General features: G+C 40.0%; 1 protein-coding gene across 1 annotated transcript in view; it reads left to right on the top strand.

The window, feature by feature from the left end:
• The window catches only part of PCCB (propionyl-CoA carboxylase subunit beta), a 90,683-nt gene that overhangs the window by 16,602 nt on the left and 59,142 nt on the right, over positions 1-14,939 (top strand). Inside the window, exon 6 of the mRNA XM_019934219.3 lies at positions 6,953-7,063. Coding sequence (XP_019789778.1) covers positions 6,953-7,063 — 111 coding nt within the window. The remainder of the gene's footprint in view (positions 1-6,952; positions 7,064-14,939) is intronic.

The following is a 14,939-nucleotide window of genomic DNA, read 5'->3' as shown; positions in this document are numbered from 1 at the left end:
CTTTGGGTAGTATAGTCACTTTCACAATGTTGATTCTTCCAATCCAGGAACATGGTATATCTCTCCATCTGTTTGTGTCATCTTGAATTTGTTTGATCAGTGTCTTATAGTTTTCTGCATACAGATTTTTTGTCCCCTTAGGTAGGTTTATTCCTGGGTATTTTATTCTTTTTGTTGCAATGGTAAATGGGATTGTTTCCTTAATTACTCTTTCAGATTTTTCATCATTAGTGTATAGCAATGCAAGAGATTTCTGTGCATTAATTTTGTATCTTGCTACTTTACCAAATTCATTGATCAGCTCTAGTAGTTTTCTGGTAGCATCTTTAGGATTCTCTATGTATAGTATCATGTCATCTGCAAACAGTGACAGTTTTACTTCTTCTTTTCTGATTTGGATTCCTTTTATTTCTTTGTCTTCTCTGATTGCTGTGGCTAAAACTTCTAAAACTGTTGAATAATAGTGGTGAGAGTGGGCACCCTTGTCTTGTTCCTGATCTTAGAGGAAATGGTTTCAGTTTTTCACCATTGAGGACAATGTTGGCTGTGGGTTTGTCTTAAATGGCCATTATTATGTTGAGGTACGTTCCCTCTATGCTTACTTCTGGAGCGTTTTTATCATAAGTGCGTGTTGAATTTTGTTGAAGACTTTTTCTGAATTTATTGAGATTTTCATATGGTTTTTATCCTTCAATTTGTTAATATGGTGTATCACATTGATTGATTTGCATATATTGAAGAATCCTTGCATTCCTGGGATAAACCCCACTTGATCATGGTGTATGACCTTCTTAATGTGCTGTTGGATTCTATTTGCTAGTATTTTGTTGAGTATTTTTGCATCTATGTTTATCAGTGATATTGGCTTGTAGTTTTCTTTTCTTGTGACATCTTTGTCTGGTTTTAGTATCAGGGTAATGAATGAGTAGAATGAGTTTGGGAGTGTTCCTTCCTCTACTATATTTTGGAGGAGTTTGAGAAGTATAGGTGTTAGCTCTTCTCTAAATGTTTGACACAATTCATCTGTGAAGCCATCTGGTCCTGGGCTTTTGTTTGTTGGAAGATTTTTAATCACAGTTTCAATTTCAGTGCCTGTGATTGATCTGTTTATATTTTCTATTTCTTCCTGATTCAGTCTCAGAAGGTTGTACTTTTCTAAGAAACTGTCCATTTCTTCCAGGTTGTCCATTTCATTGGCATATAGTTGCTTGTAGTAATCTCTTATGTTCCTTTGTATTTCTGCAGTGTCATTTGTTACTTTACTTTTTTTTTTGTGTGTGTGTGGTACGTGGGCCTCTCACTGCTGTGGCCTCTCCCGTTGTGGAGCACAGGCTCTGGACGCGCAGGCTCAGCGGCCATGGCTCACGGGCCCAGCCGCTCCACGGCATATGGGATCTTCCCAGACTGGGGCACAAACCTGTGTCCCCTGCTTCGGCAGGCGGACTTTCAACCACTGCGCCACCAGGGAAGCCCAACTTTACCTTTTTCATTTCTAATTCTGTTGATTTGAGTCTTCTCTCTTTTTTTCTTGATGATTCTGGCTAATGGTTTATCAATTTTGTTTATCTTCTCAAAGAACCTGCTTTCAGTTTTATTGATCTTTACTATTGTTTCCTTCATTTCTTTTTCATTTATTTCTGATCTGATCTTTAAGATTTCTTTCCTTCTGCTAACTTTGGGGTTTTTTTGTTTTTGTTTCTCTAATTGCTTTAGATATAAGGTTAGGTTGTTTATTTGAGATGTTTCTTGTTTCTTGTGGTAGGATTGTATTGCTATAAACTTCCCTCTTAGAATTGCTTTTGTTGCATCCCATAGATTTTGGTCCATCGTGTTTCCACTGTCATTTGTTTCTAGGTATTTTTTGGTTCTAGGTTTTTTTCCTGTAATTGATATCTAGTCTCATAGTGTTGTGGTTGGAAAAGATACTTGATACGATTTCAGTTTTCTTAAATTTACCAAGGCTTGATTTGTGACCCAAGATAGGTCTATCCTGGAGAATATTCCATGAGCACTTGGGAAGAAAGTGTATTCTGTTGTTTTTGGATGGAATGTCCTATAAATATCAATTAAGTCTATCTTGTTTAATGTGTCATTTAAAGCTTGTGTTTCCTTATTTACTTTCATTTTGGATGATCTGTCCATTGGTGAAAGTGTGGTGTTAACGTCCCCTACTATGACTGTGTTACTGTCAACTTCCCCTTTTATGGCTGTTAGCATTTGCCCTATGTATTGAGGTGCTCCTATGTTGGGTGCATAAATATTTACAATTGTTATATCTTCTTGTATTGATCCGTTGATCATTATGTAGTGTCCTTGTTTGTCTCTTGTAATAGTGTTTATTTTAAAGTCTATTTTTTCTGATATGAGAATTGCTGTTCCAGCTTTCTTTTGATTTCCATTTGCATGGGATGTGTTTTTCCGTGCCCTCACTTTCAGTCTGTATGTGTCCCTGTGTCTGAAGTGGGTCTCTTGTAGGCAGCATATATATGGGTCTTGTTTTTGTATCCATTCAGCCAGTCAATGTCTTTTGGTTGCAGCATTTAATCCATTTATATTTAAGGTAGCTATCAATATGTATGTTCCTGTTACCATTTTCTTAATTCTTTTGGGTTTGTTATTGTAGGTCTTTTCCTTCTCTTGTGTTTACTGCCTAGAGAAGATCCTTTAGCATTTGTTGTAAAGCTGGTTTGGTGGTGCTGAATTCTCTTACCTTTTGCTTGTCTGTAAAGGTTTTAACTTCTCTGTCGAATCTGAATGAGATCATTGCTGGGTAGAGTAATCTTGCTTGTAGGTTTTTCCCTTCCATCGCTTTAAATATGTCCTGCCACTCCCTTCTTTGTTGTGGAGTTTCTGCTGAAAGATCAGCTGTTAACCTTATGGGTATTCCCTTGTATGTTACTTGTTGCTTTGCCATTGCTGCTTTTAATATTTTTTCTTTGTATTCAGTTTTTGATAGTTTCATTGATATGTGTCTCGGTGTGTTTCTCTTTGGGTTTATCCTGTATGGGACTCTCTGCTTCCTGGACTTGATTGACTGTTTCCTTTCCCATGTTAGGGACGTTTTTGACTATAATCTCTTCAAATATTTTCTCAGACCCTTTCTTTTTCTATTCTTCTTCCGGGACCGTTATAATTCGAATGTTGGTGTGTTTAATGTTGTCCCAGAGGTCTCTGAGACTGTCCTCAATTCTTTTCATTATTTTTTTGTATTCTGCTCCTTGGCAGTTCTTTCCACTATTGTATCTTGCAGGTCACTTATCCATTCTTCTGCCTCAGTTATTTTGCTATTGATTCCTTCTAGAGTATTATTAATTTCAGTTATTGTTTTCATCACTGTTTGTTTGCTCTTTAGTTCTTCTAGATTCTTGTTAAAAGTCTCTTGTATTTTCTTCATTCTGTTCCTGAGATTTTTGAACATCTTTACTGTCATTATTATTTTATTTTATTTTATTTTTAAAAATTTTTTGCGGTACGCGGGCCTCTCACTGTTGTGGCCTCTCTCGTTGCGGAGCACAGGCTCCGGACGCACAGGCTCAGCGGCCATGGCTCACGGGCCTAGCCGCTCCACGGCATGTGGGATCCTCCTGGACCAGGGCATGAACCTGTGTCCCCTGGATCGGCAGGCAGACTCTCAACCTCTGCACCACCAGCAAGCCCTACTGTCATTATTTTCAATTCTTTTTCAGGTAGGTTGCCTATTTCATCTTCATTTATCTGGTTTTTTAGGTTTTTACCTTGCTCCTTCATCTGTAACATATTTTTTTGTTGTTTCTTTTTTGTTTTTTTGTTTTTGGATAGGTGGGGCGGTATTCCTGTCTTACTGGTTGTTTGGCTTGAGGCATCCAGCATTGGAGTTTGCAGGCAGTTGGATAGATCCGGGTCTTAGTGCTGAGATTAATACCTCCAGGAGACCTCACTCCGATTAATATTTGCTGGGGTCTGAGGTTCTCTGTTAGTCCAGCAGTTTGAACTCAGAGCTCCCACCACAGGAGCTCGGGCCCAGCCTCTGGCCGGGGAACCAAGATCCCGCAAGCTATGTGGTGTGGCCAAAAAAAAAGAAAAAAAAAAAAGAAAAGGAGCAAAGAATATCAAAGAATAAAAAACAAAATAAGGGCTTCCCTGGTGGCGCAGTTGTTGAGAGTCCGCCTGCCGATGCAGGGGACACGGGTTCGTGCCGCAGTCTGGGAAGATCCCACATGCCGTGGAGCGGCTGGGCCCGTGAGCCATGGCTGCTGAGCCTGTGCATCCGGAGCCTGTGCTCCGCAACGGGAGAGGCCACAACAGTGAGACACCCGTGTAACGCAAAAAAAATAAAAAAAATTAAAAAAATAAAATAAAATTAGAAATGTAAAAAATATATTAGGAAACATAAAAATATAATTGAAACAACTACAACAAGGTAAAATAAAACCACAACAGAAAAAATAGAAAAAAAGTGGGGGCATGGGGGGAACAAGCCAAAAGGAGAGTAACAAAATAACAAAGTATGAAGAATAAAATAAAATTGGAAAATAAAAAATTTATTAGGAAATATAAAAATATAAATGAATCAACAATAGTGAATCAACAAGGTAAAACAGTACCCCAATCTAAAAGAGGAAAAAAGAAAAAGAAAAAAAAAGACTTGGCTCTTGGGGCAGAGTTTAGGAGGGGTGGAACTTAGGCAGGGGCAGGGTTTAGGGTGAGGTGGAACCTAGGCCGGTGGGGGGGTGAGGTCTGAGCATGGGGCAGGGCCTTTGCTTAGGACCGTGTCACTGGGGGTTCCTCCCATCCCCTTAGGTGTCTGTGGTCCCCCACCGGTGCCTAGTAGGTGCCCTAGTTGTGCAGAGACACGAATTCTGCGTCCTCCTAGTCTGCCATCTTGACTCCCCCTTCTGCCGAGTACTTTCTTGCTTCAGTTTCTGACATATCCGTTGCCCCCGGGCCATCGGGTGTGCTGGTTCCTGACTGGTGTGCATTCTCTGTGCTGGTGGTAGCCTGGAATTCCGCACCTGGAGAAACTTTTCAGCTAGCGGAGCAGCCGTAGGGAGGTGGACAGGGGCCATCTCCATAACTTTTTGTCTTGCAGAACTGAAACTCTATACCCATTAAACAGTCACCCCCCATTATCCCCTCTGCCAGCCCCTGGTAACCACCCTTCTACTTTGTCTCTATTATTTTGACTAAATAACTTAAGTAAAATTGTACAGTGTTAGTCTTTTTGTGACTGGCTTATTATTTCACTTAGCACAGTGTCCTCAAGTTTAATCTATGTTGTAACATGTGACAGGATTTCCTTCCTTTTCAAGGATGAATAATATTCCGTTGTATAGATATACCACATTTTGTTTATCCATTTATCTGTTGATGGACATTTGGGTTGATTCCATGTTTCACCTGTTGTGAGTAATGCTGCTATGAATGTGGGTGTACAAGTTATCTCCTTGAGACCCTGTTTTCCATTCTTTTTGGTATATCCCCAGAAGCAGAATTTCTGGATCATTTGGTAATTCTATTTAAAATTTTTTGAGGAACCACCCTGCTGTTTTTCACAGCAGCTGTACCATTTTACATTCTTACCAATAGTGCACAAGGGTTCCACTTTCTCCACATCCTCACCAACACCACTTGTTTTCTGTTTTTTTGATAGTAGTCATCTTAATGTGTGTGATGTGGTGTCTCATTCTGGTTTTGATTTGCATTTCCCTAATGCGGGTGATTTTGAGCTGGAGGGGGAGGAGCTTGCAACAATGGTGTGAGGTGTAACAACAATGGCCGCCTAACTTCCTAACTTCACCTCTGATCAGAATCAACAACCAGCTGTCGGAGCATAGATTTGCGATATTTGGAGGGCAGGGTCCTTTTTGTCTGCCTCTGTGTAAGCCACTCCAGGAACACATGCACAGCTGCATGCCTCATGGCTGGGTAGAGGGTGGGTAGGGGAAGCTGCTACAGTGCTACCAGTTGAAATTGACTGAAATTAACCGCGATTTGCCCTCCAAATCTTCCTATGGATGTTAAGCCTTCAGTAGGCTTAACAGAGCTCCAGAAAGTTACATCAGACAGATTCTGCCAGTGTAATTTTTGTCCAGGTGGGGAGACAGATTCCTGATGCTTCCCATTCTACCATCTTCTCAGAATCCTCTCTGTGGATGCCTTTTTGTGCTGTCCTGAGCTATGTCCTGTGAATTATAGAAATTGGTCTCAGACCCAGGTCAAGGCTAAAAGTGGACATACTTCTCTTAAGCTGATGGGGCTCAGGGAAGGATAGAAGCTGAGGGATGGGCAAGGAGTCATTGGGCTCTTATCTTTCCTAGGTCTTCCAGCCCCCTGGGAAATCTTGTTTTTCCTAGAAGGTGGCCTGAGGCTTGGCTCTTCACAACAGCTTTGTCCCTATGGAACCTTTTTGCCTTCTGCCACCTCCCTATTGCCCATCTGCCCTGTGTAGGGGTGGGCAGACATTGAAGACGGAGTAAAGTAGCACCTGCCTCTTAGCCTTGCCTTGTAACTGTTGGGCATCCTCTGTGGAGGGTGTGAAGGGGCTCCAAGTAGAGGTCATGGATCCAGGGTAAGTGTTGGCCCTGTATATTCCACCTAAGGTTTTCATTCATTATTCCAGCCAGTTTTGTACAGACAGGGGTCCTTGCCTGAGGTGTGTTTAGAGCTGGGGTGAGAGTGGTAGGATTCTCTCTGAGCTCATGTCCTGGTGGAGCTTTTGGGGAACTACTGCCCTGCCAAGGAGAGAAGAGGTTTTACTTGCCCCAGAAAGTAATATGCCAACCATCCCACCAGCTATGGGAAAAGTTGCATATACAATATTCTGGAAGAAACTGTACAGATTAGGCCTCTTGTCTCTAGGATAGAATTTCTGTGAATAAAAGCCAAATGTACTTTTATTGTTGCCTCTGTCTTTCTGCAGGTAATGCCTTGAACACCTCTGTAACCAGATGCCTTTGCCTTTCTCTTTTGGCAGAGGAATGTCACGGCATCCGGAGTCATCCCTCAGATTTCTCTGATCATGGGCCCATGTGCCGGTGGGGCTGTCTACTCCCCGGCCCTAACAGACTTCACGTTCATGGTAAAGGTAAGAAAAGGACCTGGTTCTCCTGCCCTTTGAGAGTTGTGCAGTACCTCACCTGCAATAACAATAATTCCTGACCCAGATCTGGGTTGTTATCTGCACGCTTATTGGATTTCAGTGCAGTGCTGATAAGGTCTTGGTGGAGAGAAGGTTTTGGCATGAAGACTGTAGCTTGTGTGGGTTCAGTGGCAGAATGTGCTTGTCTACTTCATTGGTGGGTGATTTTACTTGTTGATCTGAATTGCAAATGATTTTCAGGTAATCAAAGGTCCTATCCTCTGCCCAGACAGATGATCGTTTACTGAATCCTATTCAGAAAGTTTCTCATGGAAAGCTTTTCTGTAAACTGCTTCACTAGGAGGTTGTTTCTTATGTCCCACCTTTATTTCTTCAGCTGTTTGCCATTTTATTACATTTTGTCTATGATAGTAATGGTAAATCTGATCTCCAACTTCATTGTAAAGAGGTCCATATCTTTATTAAATGATTTATATGAAATGATATTTTAAAATGATTTTTAAAAGAAGCCTATTTGAAATCATACATGGGTAATTACTTTTAACCTGATACTTAAAAAAGAAATCAGTCTTTTCCTCTTAAATATTTTTAACCATAATGAGCAATAAATGTCATGTCAGGGCTTTCCTGGTGGCGCAGTGGTTGAGAGTCTGCCTGCCGTTGCAGGGGACATGGGTTCGTGCCCCGGTCCGGGAAGATCCCACATGCCGCGGAGCGGCTAGGCCCGTGAGCCGTGGCCGCTGAGCCTGTGCGTCTGGAGCCTGTGCTCCGCAACGGAAGAGGCCACAACAGTGAGAGGCCCGTGTACCGCAAACAAACAAACAAAAAATGTCAAGACAAATTACGGGGCAAAAAGGAAAGAGATTCATCCAGTATGAAAACAGTGTCAATAGAGGAGCGTAAATAGAATAGGAAATACTTTTCTCTTTGGCAGTAGGAATTAAAGTTTAACAAAGTGCTTACCCCTTGACTCAACTGTTCTTTCTTGGTGACAGATTAAAAGCAACTTAAATGTTCAATGTTCAGTTTAGGGTGAACTTTAAAAATTAAGATGAACACATCTCTTATTTCCTGAGCAAAGCAGGATTCCTTGAACTTTGCCCACTAAATCTATATATGCCATACCTACATGGTGCTACCCCAGTTGTCTTCCTACCTGGCAGGAATGGAGGTGTGGGATCAATTCCTCTGGCCATTCTTTCCTCCTCTCCCTACACACATGCTGGAAAATTCTAAACTGCTTTCTCTTATTTTTTTAAAATTAATTTATTCTTTTTTTTGGCTGTGTTGGGTCTTCATTGCTGCACATGGGCTTTCTCTAGTTGAGGTGAGTGGGGGCTACTCTTTATTGCAGTGCGCTGGCTTCTCACTGCGGTGGCTTCTCGTTGCAGAGCACGGGCTCTAGGCGCGTGGGCTTCAGTAGTTGTGGCATGTGGGCTCAGTAGTTGTGGCTTGCAGACTCTAGAGCACAGTCTCAGTAGTTGTGGTGCACGGGCTTAGTTGCTCCGCAGCATGTGGGATCTACCCGGACCAGGGCTGGAACCCGTGTTCCCTGCATTGGCCAGGCGGATTCTTAACCACTGCACCACTAGGGAAGCCCTGCTTTGTCTTACTTTTAAAACATTTTTTCCCAGTTTTATTGAGATATAATTGACATATAACATTGTTTAAGTTTAAGGTGTACATTTTTAAAAAAATAAATTAATTTATTTATTTTTGGCCGTGTTGGGTCTTCATTGCTGTGCGCAGGCTTTCTCTAGTTGCAGTGAGTGGGGGCTACTCTTTGTTGTGGTGCACGGGCTTCTCATTGCGGTGGCTTCTCTTATTGCGGAGCACAGGCTCTAGGCGCGCAGGCTTCAGTAGCTGTGGCTTGAAGGCTCTAGAGCGCAGGCTCAGTAGTTGTGGCACACAGTATTAGTTGCTCTGCTGCATGTGGGATCTTCCCGGACCAGGGCTCGAACCCATGCCTCCTTCATTGGCAGGCGGATTCTTAACCACTGTGCCACCAGGGAAGCCCCCTTAAGGTGTACCTGTTGATTTGATACTTACGTATTGTAAAATGACTACCCCCATAGTGCTCTCATAATTACCATTTCTTTCTTGTGGTGATTAACGTTTAAGATCTACTCTCTTAGCAGTTTTCAAGTATGTGATACAGTACTGTTAACTATAATCTCCATGTTATACATTAGATCCCCAGAACTTCTTCACCTTATAACTGGAAGTTTGTATCTTTTGACCAACATCTCCCCTCACTCCAACACCACCCCTGCTCTTAGTAACCACTATTCTTTTTCTGTGAGTTCAGCTGTTTTAGGTTCCACGAATAAGTGAGATCATACAGTATTTCTCTTCCTCTGTCTGACTTATTTTACTTAGCATACGCTAAGTGAAATGCCCTAAGGATCCATTCACGTCACGAATGGCAGGATTTCCTTCTTTCTCATGGCTGAATAATATTTCTCTGTGTTTGTCTGTGTATGTATGTGTCATGTTTTTTTTTATTGATATGGATATCCAGTGGATAATTCTGTGTGTATATGTGTATTTGTATGTATGTCACATTTTTTTTTAATCCATTCATCCATTGATGGACACTTAGGTTGTTTCCATATCTGGGCTACTGTGAATAATGCTGCAGTGAAATGGGAATGCAGTCCTCTGTTTGAGGTCCTGATTTTATTTCCTTTGGATATATACCCAGAATGGGATTGCTGGATCATTTGGTAGTTCTATTTTTAGTTTTTTGAGGAACCTCCATACTGTTTTCTATAGTGGCTGTATCAATTTATTTTCCTACCAAGAGTGCACAGTGTTCCCTTTTCTCCAGAACTTTACTAGCACTTGTTATTTCTTGTCTTTTTGATAATAGCCATTCTAAGAGGTGTGAGGCTAAAACCTCGTTGTGGTTTTGATTTGCATTTCACTGATGATGAGTGATGTTGAGCATCTTTTCATTAGCCATTTGTATGTTTTCTTTGGAAAAATGTCTATTCAGATCCTCTACCCATTTTTTAATCAAAAATTTTTTTTGCTGTTAAGTTTTACGAGTTCTCTATATATTTTGGATATTAATCCCTTATCAGATATATGATTTGCAAATATTTTCTCCTATTCGGTAGGTTGCCTTTTCATTTTGTTGATTGTTGCTTTTGCTGTGTAGAAACTTTTTAGTTTGCAGTAGTCCCACTTATTAATTTTTGTTTCTATTGCGTTTGCTTTTGGTATCATCCATAAAATTATTGCCAGGAGCAGTGTCAGGGAGTGTTTCTCCTATGTTTTTTTCTAGGAGTTTTACAGAGTCGGATCTTTAAGTCTTTAACCTATTTTGAGTTAATTTTTGTGAGTGGTGTAGGATATGTGTCCAGTTTCATCTTCTGCATGTGGTTATCCAGTTTTCCCACCATCATTTATTGAAGAGACTATCTTTTCCCCATTTAGTGTTCTTGGCTCCCTGGTCAAGTATTCGTTGATAGTATACGTGAGAGTTTGTTTCTGGGCTCTTGATTCTGTTCCATTGGTCTGTGTTTCTTTTTATGTGACGCCATACTTCTGTAGAAAAATGACATTGGAACTTTGATAGGAGTTGCATTGAATCTATAGATGGCTTTGGGTAGTACAGACATTTTAACAATATTTTTATAAACATGGGATTTTTTTCCCACTTGTGTCATCTTTGGTGTTTTTCATCAAAGTTCTATAATTTTCAGTGTTTAGATCTTTCATGTCCTTGGTTAAATTTATACATAGGTATTTTGTAATGTTTGATGCTGTCGTGAATGGACAGGTTTTATTTCTTTTTCAGATATTTTCTATATAGTGTATATTTTGTACATAGTGTATAGAAATACAACTGATTTCTGTATGTTGACTTTGTGTACGCTGTATCTTTTAATCCTGTGTTTTCATCCTAAGCTATCCCATCCTCCACTTGCAGAACTTTAATTAATATCTGCATATTGGCACCACCTCCTCTTTCTTGTCCTCCGCAACTAATCATTAAGCCTTAACCATTCTACATCTTAACTATTCCATGCGTTTAATGAGAGTACAATAAAAATGCTAACAGATTCTTTCTTAAAGATCTAGACAAGTTCATATTAACAAGAAAACTACAATGTAAGAGTAGACATTCCATGAAGGAAGTGCAATGAAAGGCTAGTCCTGCCAGGTGAGAAAATATGTTTTAAAGCTAAAATAACTAAAACTATTTGTTCAGTTTGTAAATAAATAGACCAGGGAACAGAACAGAATTGAGTAACAGGACAGAACTGAAAGATAGATCTAAATATATTTAGACATTTAATTTATGATGGAAAGGATATTATTCTATTCAGAGTCACTGGTAATGGCAGTTTCTTGTATCAGAAGACACCAACGATTTCTATATCATTAAATCCAGTTGACATTTCTCAGTCCTATCTTACTTGACCTTCCAGCAGCCTTTGACCTATGTCATCACTTCTTCCTCTTTGAAACATCAGGGCACTATACTCTCTTGGTTTTCTTCTAGCAATTCTCTCATTCCCTTGGTGATCTTATCCTACCTCAAGACTTTAAATATCCATCTAGGTATGTGCTGACAACTCTCAAACCTATTTCTTCAGGATGGAACGGTCTCCTGAACTCCAGGATTAAACCTTCAGTTGCCTATCAACATTTCCATTTGGGCTTTAATGGGTTTCTCATCTCTCATGAGGCCCTCCCAAAGTGCTCTCTTATAGCCTTCCCCATCTCAATAAACGGCAAGACCAGCCTTCCAGTGGCTGAGGTCGAAAACACTGACTCATTTTTCTGTTACATTCCGAGTTCAATCAGTCTAAAATCGTATTTGCTCTATTTTAGGATATAATCTAAAATATAAAATTCCTATGTACTTCTTATTACTTACACTGCTATTACTTTGATTCAAGCACCTCACCTGGATTATTGCATAATCCTTCTAACTGGTCTTCCTGCTTCTGTCTCTGCCTCCTCTCCCAGTTAATTAAAAAATTTTAAACAATTTAAAACTTCTAATGTAATACATACTCAGGGAAGTACATAAAATACGTAAAGTTTAGCAATTATTATAAAGTACAGATCCATGTAAATGACACCCAGATCAAGAAATGGCCCTCCAGGAGCCTGCCCCCATTACCCTCATAATGAGTATTGTCTCCATCCATCCTGCCTAGAAGTATTTGTCTCAACTTTTATGGTAATTTTAAAATTTGCTTTGCTCTACAGTTTAAAATTTTAATTATGCCTCACTAAACAATGGGGTTAATGCTGCCTATTTTACCTTTAATGTAAAGTGAAACATAATATGCATTCTTTTGTGCGTGACTGTGACGCATGTTTGTAAGATTTATCCATGTTCTTTGTAAATGTAGTTCATTTTAGTAGCTGTGTAGTATATTATCTTAAGATCCTCATCCTTTCTACTGTTGATGGATATTTGTGTTTCAAGATTTTTGTCATTGCAAATGATTCTGCTATAAGCATTCTTATACATGTATGTTGGTGCATACATATTTCAGTTTCTCAAGGTGGGGCAATGTTAGGTCATAGGATATACATGTCTTCAGCTTTTCTATGTAATGCCTGTTTGCTGAAGAAGTTGCAGCAATTTACACTTCTACTAGCAGTGTGTGAGAATTTCACTTGTTCTACATCCGTGCCAGCACTTTTATTGACATAATTTAATTATGCCAGTTTGCATGTGGTGTGATCTCTCTTTTTTTTTCTGTTTTGTTTTTAATTTTAATTTTATTTATTTTTGGCTGCATTGGGTCTTTGTTGCTGCACGCGGGCTTTCTCTAGTTGCAGTGAGCAGGGGCTACTCTTCGTTGCAGTGCGCGGGCTTCTCACTTCGGTAGCTTCTCTTGTTGTGGAGCATGGGCTCTAAGCACGCAGGCTTCAGTAGTTGTAGCTTGTGGGCTTAGTAGTTGTTGTGCGCAGGCTCAGTCGTTGTGACACACTGGCTTAGTTGCTCCGCGGCATGTGGGATCTTCCCGGACCAGGGCTCGAACCCGTGTCTCCTGCATTGGCAGGCAGATTCTTAACCACTGCACCACCAGGGAAGCCCTCTCATTGTTTTAATCTGCATTTCCATGACTAATGAGGTTAAACACCTTTTCATATGTTTCTTTTTTCTTTTTTTTTTTTGGTTGTGCTGCGCAGCTTGCGGGATCTTAGCTCCCTGACTAGGGATTGAACCTGGGCCTCAGCAGTGAAAGCGCTGAGTTCTAACCATTGGATCGCCAGGGAATACCCTCATGTTTCTTTCATGGCATGGCTGCTCATCTATTTTACCCATTTTTAAAAATTGAGGTTTTTGTTTTCTTCTTACTGATTTTTAGCAGTTCTTTGTATATACTGGATGTAAGTTCTTTATCAGTTATATATATTGCACCTGTCTTCTCCCACTCTGTGACTTCAGTTTTTTCTTCTCAATGCTATCCTTTGAGCAGAATTTTTAGAAAATCTTTTTATCTTGAAATTTCAAATTTACAGAATTCTTAACTGTTTGAGAGTGGGTTATATATATCATGTCCCTTTACCTTTTTAATGCTTCAGTATATAATTCTTTTTTAAAAATTAATTAATTAATTAATTAGACTGTGCTGGGTCTTAGTTGCGGCATGCAGGGTCTTCATTGCCGCTTGTGGGATCTTTGCTGTGGCATGCTGGATCTTTAGTTGTGGCATGCAAACTCTTAGTTGTGGCATGCGAACTCTAAGTTGCAGCATGTGGAATCTAGTTCCCTGACCAGGGATCGAACCTGGGCCCCCTGCATTGTGAGTGTGGAGTGTTAGCCACTGGGCCGCTAGGGAAGTCCCCAGTATATAAGGATGTTTTCTTACATAACCAGTTGTTAAACTCCAGAAGTTTAACACTGATACAGTAAGTTTTAAAAAAAATTGTAGAATATACATAAGAAATGGTTAAGTGGTAAGATTTAAGTTACAGTTCTGTGGCCTTAGGTACCTTTACATTTTTTGTCCAACCATCGTCACCAGTCATCTCCAGAACTTTTTCATCTACCCCAGTTGAAGCTCTGTACTCATTAAACATTAGTTCTCCATTCCCTACTCCCAGCCCCTTTCTGTTGCGGAATTTGTGGACTCATACAGTATTTGTCCATTTGTGACTGGCTTATTTCACTTAGCATAATGTCTTCAAGGTTCATCCATACGGTACCATGTGTCAGAACTGCCTTCCGTTTTGAGACTGATTATGCTGTAATAAACGTTGGTGTACATGTATCTGTTTGAATCCCTGTTTTCAGTTCTTTTAGGCATACACGTAGGAGTGGAGTTACTGGGTATTTTGGTAATTCTGTTTAATATTTTGAAGAAACATCATACTGTTTTCCACAGTGGCTGTACCATTTTACATTCCCACCAGCAATGCACAAAGGGTTCCAATTTCTCTACATCCTTGCCAGCGTTTGTTTTCTGTTTTGATAATAGCTATCCTAATGTGTGTGAGGTGGTATCTCACTGTGGTTTTCATTTATATTTCCCAAATGATTAGTGATGTTGAGCCTCTTTTCATATTATTTGCCATTGGTGTATCTTTTTTGGAGACATGTCTATGCAAGTCTTCTGTTCATTTTTTGATTGAATCATTTTATTGTTGTTGTTGAGTTGTAGGAGTTCTTCATATATTCTGATATTAACCCCTTATCAGATCATGATTTGAAAATATTTTCTCCCATTCTGTGGGCTGCCTTTTCATTCTGTTAGTGTTCTTTGCACAGAAGATTTTAATTTTGATGAAGTCCAGTTTGTCTACTTTTGTAATCTCTGCTATTGTTATCATACCCAAGAAATCTTGCCAAATCCAGTGTCACATACTTTCCCTGTATGTTTCC

Source organism: Tursiops truncatus, chromosome 4 (assembly GCF_011762595.2).
Source record: "Tursiops truncatus isolate mTurTru1 chromosome 4, mTurTru1.mat.Y, whole genome shotgun sequence".
NCBI lineage: Eukaryota > Metazoa > Chordata > Mammalia > Artiodactyla > Delphinidae > Tursiops > Tursiops truncatus.
The sequence above is the reverse complement of the archived record's forward strand: the minus strand, read 5'-3'. Positions and strand labels throughout refer to the sequence as shown.